The sequence below is a fragment of the Lactuca serriola genome, chromosome 1 (genome assembly GCF_051521515.1).
Source record: "Lactuca serriola cultivar US96UC23 chromosome 1, Lser_US96UC23_V15, whole genome shotgun sequence".
Taxonomy (NCBI): domain Eukaryota; kingdom Viridiplantae; phylum Streptophyta; class Magnoliopsida; order Asterales; family Asteraceae; genus Lactuca; species Lactuca serriola.
The window spans coordinates 209,082,957-209,094,011 of record NC_136408.1 but is presented as its reverse complement, the minus strand read 5'-3'; the positions used below and the strand labels follow the sequence as shown (position 1 = coordinate 209,094,011).

The 11,055-nt window shown below is 28.4% G+C and overlaps 3 protein-coding genes across 5 annotated transcripts; all 3 read left to right on the top strand.

The window, feature by feature from the left end:
- The first annotated feature begins 2,270 nt into the window (after positions 1-2,270).
- Positions 2,271-6,455, top strand: LOC145103582 (transcription factor TCP10-like). 3 transcript variants are annotated; one of them, XM_079040899.1, is made up of 3 exons: positions 2,271-3,025; positions 3,117-3,230; positions 6,334-6,455. In XM_079040899.1, the coding sequence occupies exons 1-2, from the start codon at positions 2,404-2,406 to the stop codon at positions 3,188-3,190; spliced, it is 696 nt and encodes a 231-aa protein (XP_078897025.1). In that variant the 5' UTR covers positions 2,271-2,403; the 3' UTR covers positions 3,191-3,230; positions 6,334-6,455. The 3 variants fall into 3 exon arrangements, 2 of the variants coding, with proteins under 2 accessions (XP_078897025.1, XP_078897024.1); XR_013706691.1 differs by having other exon boundaries at positions 2,273-3,025; positions 3,124-3,230; XM_079040898.1 differs by lacking the exon at positions 6,334-6,455 and having other exon boundaries at positions 3,117-3,393.
- Positions 5,756-10,041, top strand: LOC145103613 (transcription factor TCP10-like). Its single transcript, XM_079040900.1, has 2 exons — positions 5,756-6,911; positions 9,920-10,041. The coding sequence occupies exon 1, from the start codon at positions 6,085-6,087 to the stop codon at positions 6,715-6,717; it is 633 nt and encodes a 210-aa protein (XP_078897026.1). The 5' UTR covers positions 5,756-6,084; the 3' UTR covers positions 6,718-6,911; positions 9,920-10,041.
- Positions 9,515-10,544, top strand: LOC145103629 (transcription factor TCP10-like). The gene has a single exon (XM_079040901.1). The coding sequence runs from the start codon at positions 9,671-9,673 to the stop codon at positions 10,301-10,303; it is 633 nt and encodes a 210-aa protein (XP_078897027.1). The 5' UTR covers positions 9,515-9,670; the 3' UTR covers positions 10,304-10,544.
- Positions 10,545-11,055: the final 511 nt, after the last annotated feature.

The window sequence follows — 11,055 nt, the reverse complement described above, 5'->3', positions numbered from 1 at the left end:
AATCCATAAACAAGTTCTTAACAATAGTTATAATAGATGATGAGTATGGCAGAAAACTTTAAATTGTCCTTAGAAATATATCATATTTTATGGATTTAAGGGAATACTGGTCATTTAAAAAAGAATTAACCATTTAAAAGACCAAGCATGCTAAGAAATGAAACCCATTTAAAAAAGAAATAATCATTTAAAAGATTAACCATGCTAAGAAATAACACCATATGAAACAAATAAATAATTGTCATCAACATATGATACATTTTACAAAGGATATGAACCAATAGTTATGTTTTGCATTCATACATCATTTGACCCTATTGACGGTTTAACGTTTATATAAACTCTTTTTTTTACTTAATTAGTCTAAACTAATAATTAGGTACTAAGGTAAAAACAACTTTAAATATATTATCATTCTATATATTTAACAATTATGCTTATAAATTTATAGTTTTTTACTTAAGCTATCATACTTGAAAATATAGATAAACTTACTAGCCGTTGCATTCTCCAACATAAAATGACCAAAACTCACAGATAGAAACTATCCGTTGAAATTAACTAATTGACACAAAACAGTCCGTTAACAGGAAATCGTCACATAAAAACTATCTGTCAAAATAAATTATTCGTACCCGTCGTTTGACGCGGATAAATAGCTACCATATATATATATATATATATATATATATATATATATATATATATATATATATATATATATATATATATATATATATATATATATATATATATATATTCAAAACAGAATTCGATGTACTAATTTATCTAACTCTATTTTAGAGTTAAAGAGTTAAATGAATCGATAAAAATGAAGTATAACGTTGATACGACAATATATTAATATTTTAATTAATAGTTAAACTATAACGTAAAAATCCATAAAGCTTTTAAAACAATTCTAATAAATTATAAATCATTTTAAATCGGCATACCATAACAATGGAAATATCGCAATTGCTAATCTACCATAACGAATAATTTATAAAGGACGTTACTGTAATAATAATAATAAAAAAAAATGAAAATAGAATGTTTGAAATAGGTCATACGAGGGGGAAAAGTAAGTTTTATATCCAATTAAATAAATAGATGTACATTATCATTTTATGTATTTAACTCTTTTTATATAATGATAGATTTATTTATTTATTCATGTTTGGGAATTGGTATGCTACCCTCATTCACATGCCAAAATAATTACTTCAATGTACAGACTCTTTATACCATGTGGAGTGTAATCATCTCCCCTTTCTTACTTTTATCAAATTTTAACCAAATTCAAACTGAATTTCATATATTCGTTTTCCACTATTTTTATGCTAATTGTAAGGATCCAATACACATCAAGAAATCATTATGTATTTATAAGATCTATCAATACACATCAAAAATCCCTTTGTTTTCTTTACAACGTTCAATGTTTATTTTAGCCATTGTATTTTTATTTGTCTAATTTATGGTCTTATTTTTATTTGTTTTCTACAACATCATTTTATATTTAATTTTTTTCTTATCAAGCCACTGAATTTTGTAAAATTTACCAATGAAAATCGTTTTATATGTGGATAACATTGCTATAATTAGATAGATTCTTCAAAATACAATGTTATACATAATTATTTAAAATTCAATAATGATTTTGATAAACAAATCAAAAGAAGTACATTTCTATTTTTGTATTGGGCTTTTGACATAAAAGTTCTTTAAGTTTATCAGATTTTGTTGGTTTTGTCCTTATGACGATTTTTTGCTCGTTGATGTCCAAAATTTGCCAAGTTTTTTTTCATTTTTGTCATTTCTACAAATCTTTTATGTTCTTACCCTAAGTATATTTTTCAAATTTGCAAATTAAATCCTTAAGTTTACAAATCTTATATGTTTTTATCTTAATTATGTTTTCCAAATCTGACATGAAAGTCCTTAAGTTTGTTAAATTTTGTCGGGACACCTACTATTATAGGTAGAAGGGGAAAAACGAAAAAAACTTGGTAACTTTTGGACATTAATGAACAAAAAATCGTTACAGGGACAAAACCAACAAAACCTAAGAAACTTAAGGACTTTTATGTCAAAAGCCCTTTTGTATTTAACCCTGGAGAAAAATTCATATATATTACACCTCACTATCATTATTTAAGTTACAATAATCACTTTTGAAAGTCGACTAAACCTTTCTTTTCTTTATACATGTCATGTGCTCTTTAAAACAAGTACCAACTCTCTTTCCTATAATCATTTCAACAAATTAACAAACACCCATGATTCATTTCCACTTGAACATGCATGTTTTCATCATCATCATCACACACACACATAGTGTAAATTAATCCATAAACTACTTAGAAAAAATAGATAAAATGTGTAGCGATTCAAAAGAGTATGCAATTACATCTCAAGATGAGAAAGATAGTTAGGTCAGTTGGTCGAAAAGACAAGCACAGCAAGATTTGTACATCAAAGGGGGCAAGAGATAGACGCATTAGGTTATCAGCCAACACTGCAATTCAATTCTATGATGTGCAAGATAGGCTAGGATATGATCGACCTAGTAACGCCATTGATTGGTTAATGAAAGAAGCCAAATCCGCCATTGATGTACTGAATGCTGATCAATATCATCATCTTCAGGAATTGCTACAACCGGATACAACAACTTATGTTTTCAATCCTTCAGAGGCATTTCATCGAATACCTGAAGATCGGGATCAGCAGAATTTGAATCAAGATCAAATCAATAGTTTCAATAGCTACCCATTTGAGGTCATCAGTTCAAGAAATGAAAATGAATTACAAGGAGAAAACGTGATTCCTGTTCCTCGAGATATTAATTTCGCATGGAACACAAGTTATAACGCAGGAGAAAGTTTTGAGCTTGTGAATAGGGAACCCCTTCAATCCAATTTCCATCGTCTAATTGTTCATACACCCAGCAATGAATTCATAAATCATGAAGATGGGTTACTGGGGTTTTCGTTTGAGCAGGAAATTCCAGTTCAAACAGGTAACAGATGATTTTTTTTTCATATAGGTAGAATGTGTTTTTAAAGATTCGTTCTTTTTCTGATTTTTCACATCGTTTGTTCTTTTCGGAGCTTCAAGAGAAAGAAGATGGCCGAAAGTTAGATCAATTGGGATCAAGAAAGGATCAAGACTAATCTTAGATTGATCAAAAACAGGGAAATCGATTTCTACTCTTGCATTATAAGGTAATGTAGTTATACCTTATTAGCAACAAATTGGTTATTTTAGAACATTTTAGCATGTTTTGTTATAAGAACAAAATTTTAATAATTGTAACTTATACTTGCTTACTTCATGTTGTAGCATTAATTAATGTTTAATTATCTAATAATAATATTACACGTATAATGTTGTATGTTTGAATGATAAAATAATTACATATTAGGTGGTTGTTTAAATTGGAAAAAGTGTAAACACTTAACTTAATAAACAAATAATTCAAACTGAATTAAATAAATTAATACTTTTAAGAAGACAACCAAATTGCAAGAATGTCATTTCTAACTTTTGCAAGTTTGATTAGAAAAGTTTGGATTGGCATCAATGGTCTAATAGTATAACTTTGTTGTAAGTATGGTCCAAAAAATTTTAAATTTTATAATGATGGATTAGCAACTGGTATTTTCGTTTTTTCAAATTTTTTAATACAAAAGGATAAACTTTTCTTTCTCTCATACACATGCAAAGAGTACACACATTAAATAACAAAGAGAAAATTCATCAAATAACTAAAAGCAAGGGATTGTTTGTATTAAATAGCCATGAAAAACACAATTTCATCAAATGACCACGACTTCAGTAGAGAGAGGCTCTGCAGAAGTCCTTACGCTCTGAGGAATCGAACATGTAGGGAAAAAGACAAAAAAAAATGATTTTACCTCGTTTCAAAGAGAGGTGCTCTGCGGGAATTATTATGCCTCTGTGGAACCAATGTGCTTTGAGGAAGTGATAGATAAGGACATTAATATTTTTTTCCAACATTTTTGCAGAGTTGGGCTCTACATAACAATGTATTGTTAATTACTCTTGTGCGGAAATAGTTATCGGAGCTGTTTTGAACAATTAATGACTTTTTCTTCATTTGACCCTATTGACGGTTTAACGTTTATATAAACTCTTTATTTTACTTAATTAGTCTAAACTAATAATTAGGTACTAAGGTAAAAAACAACTTTAAATATATTATCATTCTATATATTTAACAATTATGCTTATAAATTACTAGCCGCTGCATTCTCCAACATAAAATGACCAAAACACACAGATAGAAACTATCCGTTGAAATTAACTATTTGACACAAAACAGTCTGTTAAAAGGAAATCGCCACATAAAAACTATCTGTCAAAATAAATTATTCGCACCCATCGTTTGGCGCGGATAAACGGCTACCATATATATATATATATATATATATATATATATATATATATATATATATATATATATATATATATATATATATATATATATATATATATATAACGTTGATACGACAATATGTTAATATTTTAATAGTTAAACGATAACGTAAAAATCCATAAAGCTTTTAAAACAATTCTAATAAATTGTAAATCATTTTAAATCGGCATACCATAACAATGGAAATAATATCGCAATTGCTAATCTGCCATAACGAATAATTTATATAGGACGTTACTGTAATAATAATAAAAAATAAAACTGAAAATAGAATGTTTGAAATAGGTCATACGAGGGGGAAAAGTAAGTTTTATATCCAATTAAATAAATAGATGTACATTATCATTTTATGTATTTAACTCTTTTTATATAATGATAGATTTATTTATTTATTCATGTTTGGGAATTGGTATGCTACCCTCATTCACATGCCAAAATAATTACTTCAATGTACAGACTCTTTATACCATGTGCAGTGTAATCATCTCCCCTTTCTTACTTTTATCAAATTTTAACGAAATTCAAACTGGATTTCATATATTCGTTTTCCACTATTTTTATCCTAATTGTAAGGATCCAATACACATCAAGAAATCATTATGTATTTATAAGATCTATCAATACACATCAACAATCCCTTTGTTTTCTTTACAACGTTCAATGTTTATTTTAGTCATTGTATTTTTATTTGTCTAATTTATCGTCTTACTTTTATTTGTTTTCTACAACATCATTTTATATTTAATTTTTTCTTATCAAGCCACTGAATTTTGTAAAATTTACCAATGAAAATCGTTTTATACGTGGATAACATTGCTATAATTAGATAGATTCTTCAAAATACAATGTTATACATAATTATTTAAAATTCAATAATGATTTTGATAAACAAATCAAAAGAAGTACATTTCTATTTTTGTATTGGGCTTTTGACATAAAAGTCCTTTAAATTTATCAGGTTTTGTTGGTTTTGTCCATATGACGATTTTTTTTTCGTTGATGTCCAAAATTTGCCAAGTTTTTTTCATTTTTGTCATTTCTACAAATCTTTTATGTTCTTACCTAATTATATTTTTCAAATTTGCAAATTAAACCCTTAAGTTTACAAATCTTATATGTTTTTATCCTAATTATGTTTTCCAAATTTGACATGAAAGTCTTTAAGTTTGTTAAATTTTGTCGGGACACCTACTATTATAGGTAGCAAGGGGAAAATCGAAAAAAACTTGGTAAATTTTGGACATTAATGAACAAAAAATCGTTACAGGGACAAAACCAACAAAACCTAAGAAACTTAAGGACTTTTATGTCAAAAGCCCTTTTGTATTTAACCCTAGAGAAAAATTCATATATATTACACCTCACTATCATTATGTAAGTTACAATAATCACTTTTGAAAGTCGACTAAACCTTTCTTTTCTTTATACATGTCATGTGCTCTTTAAAACAAGTACCAACTCTCTTTCCTATAATCATTTCAACAAATTAACAAACACCCATGATTCATTTCCACTTGAACATGCATGTTTTCATCATCATCACACACACACACAGAGTGTAAATTAATCCATAAACTACTTAGAAAAAATAGATAAAATGTGTAGCGATTCAAAAGAGTATGCAATTACATCGCAAGATGAGAAAGATAGTTAGGTCAGTTGGTCGAAAAGACAAGCACAACAAGATTTGTACATCAAAGGGGGAAAGAGATAGACGCATTAGGTTATCAGCCAACACTGCAATTCAATTCTATGATGTGCAAGATAGGCTAGGATATGATCGACCTAGTAACGCCATTGATTGGTTAATGAAAGAAGCCAAATCCGCCATTGATGTACGGAATGCTGATCAATATCATCATCTTCAGGAATTGCTACAACCGGATACAACAACTTATGTTTTCAATCCTTCAGAGGCATTTCATCGAACACCTGAAGATCGGGATCAGCAGAATTTGAATCAAGATCAAATCAATAGTTTCAGCAGCTACCCGTTTGAGGTCATCAGTTCAAGAAATGAAAATGAATTACAAGGAGAAAACGTGATTCCTGTTCCTCGAGATATTAATTTCGCGTGGAACACAAGTTACAACGCAGGAGAAAGTTTTGAGCTTGTGAATAGGGAACCCCTTCAATCCAATTTCCATCGTCTAATTGTTCATACACCCAGCAATGAATTCATAAATCATGAAGATGGGTTACTGGGGTTTTCGTTTGAGCAGGAAATTCTAGTTCAAACAAGTAACAGATGATTTTTTTTTCATATAGGTAGAATGTGTTTTTAAAGATTCGTTCTTTTTCTGATTTTTCACATCGTTTGTTCTTTTCGGAGCTTCAAGAAAAAGAAGATGGCCGAAAGTTAGATCAATTGAGATGAAGAAAGGATCAAGACTAATCTTAGATTGATCAAAAACAGGGAAATCGATTTCTACTCTTGCATTATAAGGTAATGTAGTTATACCTTATTAGCAACAAATTGGTTATTTTAGAACATTTTAGCATGTTTTGTTATAAGAACAAAATTTTAATAATTGTAACTTATACTTGCTTACTTCATGTTGTAGCATTAATTAATGTGTAATTATCTAATAATAATATTACACGTATAATGTTGTATGTTTGAATGATAAAATAATTACATATTAGGTGGTTGTTTAAATTGGAAAAAGTGTAAACACTTAACTTAATAAACAAATAATTCAAACTGAATTAAATAAATTAATACTTTTAAGAAGACAACAAAATTGCAAGAATGTCATGTCTAACTTTTGCAAGTTTGATTAGAAAAGTTTGGATTGACATCAATGGTCTAATAGTATAACTTTGTTATAAGTATGGTCCAAAAAATTTTAAATTTTATAATGATGGATTAGTTCAAATTTTTTAATACAAAAGGATAAACTTTTCTTTCTCTCATACACATGCAAAGAGTACACACATTAAATAACAAAAAGAAAATTCATCAAATAACTAAAAGTAAGGGATTGTTTGTATTAAATAGCCATGAAAAACACAATTTCATCAAATAACCACGACTTCAGTAGAGAGAGGCTCTGCAGAAGTCCTTACGCTCTGAGGAATCGAACATGTAGGGAAAAAGACAAAAAAAATGATTTTACCTCGTTTCGAAGAGAGGTGCTCTGCGGGAATTATTATGCCTCTGTGGAACCAATGTGCTTTGAGGAAGTGATAGATAAGGACATTAATATTTTTTTCCAACATTTTCGCAGAGTTGGGCTCTACATAACAATGTATTGTTAATTACTCTTGTGCGGAAATAGTAATCGGAGCTGTTTTGAACAATTAATGACTTTTTCTTCATTTGACCCTATTGACGGTTTAACACTTATATAAACTCTTTATTTTACTTAATTAGTCTAAACTAATAATTAGGTACTAAGGTAAAAACAACTTTAAATATATTATCATTCTATATATTTAACAATTATGCTTATAAATTTATAGTTTTTTACTTAAGCTATCATACTTGAAAATATAGATAAACTTACTAGCCGATGCATTCTCCAACATAAAATGACCAAAACACACAGATAGAAACTATCCGTTGAAATTAACTATTTGACACAAAACAGTCCGTTAAAAGGAAATTGCCACATAAAAACTATCTGTCAAAATAAATTATTCGCACCCATCGTTTGGTGCGGATAAACGGCTACCATATATATATATATATATATATATATATATATATATATATATATATATATATATATATATATATATATATATATAGGAAGTATAACGTTGATACGACAATATGTTAATATTTTAATAGTTAAACGATAACGTAAAAATCCATAAAGCTTTTAAAACAATTCTAATAAATTGTAAATCATTTTAAATCGGCATACCATAACAATGGAAATAAGATCGCAATTGCTAATCTGCCATAACGAATAATTTATATAGGACGTTACTGTAATAATAATAAAAAATAAAAATGAAAATAGAATGTTTGAAATAGGTCATACGAGGGGGAAAAGTAAGTTTTATATCCAATTAAATAATTACTTCAATGTACAGACTCTTTATACCATGTGGAGTGTAATCATCTCCCCTTTCTTACTTTTATCAAATTTTAACCAAATTCAAACTGAATTTCATATATTCGTTTTCCACTATTTTTATGCTAATTGTAAGGATCCAATACACATCAAGAAATCATTATGTATTTATAAGATCTATCAATACACATCAAAAATCCCTTTGTTTTCTTTACAACGTTCAATGTTTATTTTAGCCATTGTATTTTTATTTGTCTAATTTATCGTCTTATTTATTTGTTTTCTACAACATCATTTTATATTTAATTTTTTCTTATCAAGCCACTGAATTTTGTAAAATTTACCAATGAAAATCGTTTTATATGTGGATAACATTGCTATAATTAGATAGATTCTTCAAAATACAATGTTATACATAATTATTTAAACTTCAATAATGATTTTGATAAACAAATCAAAAGAAGTACATTTCTATTTTTGTATTGGGCTTTTGACATAAAAGTCCTTTAAGTTTATCAGCTTTTGTTGGTTTTGTCCCTATGACGATTTTTTGTTCGTTGATGTCCAAAATTTGCCAAGTTTTTTTCATTTTTGTCATTTCTACAAATCTTTTATGTTCTTACCTAAGTATATTTTTCAAATTTGCAAATTAAACCCTTAAGTTTACAAATCTTATATGTTTTTATCCTAATTATGTTTTCCAAATTTGACATGAAAGTCTTTAAGTTTGTTAAATTTTGTCGGGACACCTACTATTATAGGTAGCAAGGGGAAAATCGAAAAAAACTTGGTAAATTTTGGACATTAATGAACAAAAAATCGTTACAGGGACAAAACCAACAAAACCTAAGAAACTTAAGGACTTTTATGTCAAAAGCCCTTTTGTATTTAACCCTAGAGAAAAATTCATATATATTCCACCTCACTATCATTATGTAAGTTACAATAATCACTTTTGAAAGTCGACTAAACCTTTCTTTTCTTTATACATGTCATGTGCTCTTTAAAACAAGTACCAACTCTCTTTCCTATAATCATTTCAACAAATTAACAAACACCCATGATTCATTTCCACTTGAACATGCATGTTTTCATCATCATCACACACACACACAGAGTGTAAATTAATCCATAAACTACTTAGAAAAAATAGATAAAATGTGTAGCGATTCAAAAGAGTATGCAATTACATCGCAAGATGAGAAAGATAGTTAGGTCAGTTGGTCGAAAAGACAAGCACAACAAGATTTGTACATCAAAGGGGGAAAGAGATAGACGCATTAGGTTATCAGCCAACACTGCAATTCAATTCTATGATGTGCAAGATAGGCTAGGATATGATCGACCTAGTAACGCCATTGATTGGTTAATGAAAGAAGCCAAATCCGCCATTGATGTACGGAATGCTGATCAATATCATCATCTTCAGGAATTGCTACAACCGGATACAACAACTTATGTTTTCAATCCTTCAGAGGCATTTCATCGAACACCTGAAGATCGGGATCAGCAGAATTTGAATCAAGATCAAATCAATAGTTTCAGCAGCTACCCGTTTGAGGTCATCAGTTCAAGAAATGAAAATGAATTACAAGGAGAAAACGTGATTCCTGTTCCTCGAGATATTAATTTCGCGTGGAACACAAGTTACAACGCAGGAGAAAGTTTTGAGCTTGTGAATAGGGAACCCCTTCAATCCAATTTCCATCGTCTAATTGTTCATACACCCAGCAATGAATTCATAAATCATGAAGATGGGTTACTGGGGTTTTCGTTTGAGCAGGAAATTCTAGTTCAAACAAGTAACAGATGATTTTTTTTTCATATAGGTAGAATGTGTTTTTAAAGATTCGTTCTTTTTCTGATTTTTCACATCGTTTGTTCTTTTCGGAGCTTCAAGAAAAAGAAGATGGCCGAAAGTTAGATCAATTGAGATGAAGAAAGGATCAAGACTAATCTTAGATTGATCAAAAACAGGGAAATCGATTTCTACTCTTGCATTATAAGGTAATGTAGTTATACCTTATTAGCAACAAATTGGTTATTTTAGAACATTTTAGCATGTTTTGTTATAAGAACAAAATTTTAATAATTGTAACTTATACTTGCTTACTTCATGTTGTAGCATTAATTAATGTGTAATTATCTAATAATAATATTACACGTATAATGTTGTATGTTTGAATGATAAAATAATTACATATTAGGTGGTTGTTTAAATTGGAAAAAGTGTAAACACTTAACTTAATAAACAAATAATTCAAACTGAATTAAATAAATTAATACTTTTAAGAAGACAACAAAATTGCAAGAATGTCATGTCTAACTTTTGCAAGTTTGATTAGAAAAGTTTGGATTGGCATCAATGGTCTAATAGTATAAATTTGTTGTAAGTAAGGTCCAAAAGATTTTAAATTTTATAATGATGGATTAGCAACTGGTATTTTTGTTTTTTCAAATTTTTTAATACAAAAGGATAAACTTTTCTTTCTCTCATACACATGCAAAGAGTACACACATTAAATAACAAAGAGAAAATTCATCAAATAACTAAAAGTAAGGGAT

Coding starts and splice junctions, on each gene's coding strand:
- LOC145103582 (XM_079040899.1), top strand. CDS start 2,404: ATGCAATTACATCTCAAGATGAGAAAGATAGTTAGGTCAGTTGGTCGA. Junction 3,026..3,116: donor GGAAATTCCAGTTCAAACAG/GTAACAGATGAT, acceptor TTCTTTTCGGAG/CTTCAAGAGAAAGAAGATGG.
- LOC145103613 (XM_079040900.1), top strand. CDS start 6,085: ATGCAATTACATCGCAAGATGAGAAAGATAGTTAGGTCAGTTGGTCGA.
- LOC145103629 (XM_079040901.1), top strand. CDS start 9,671: ATGCAATTACATCGCAAGATGAGAAAGATAGTTAGGTCAGTTGGTCGA.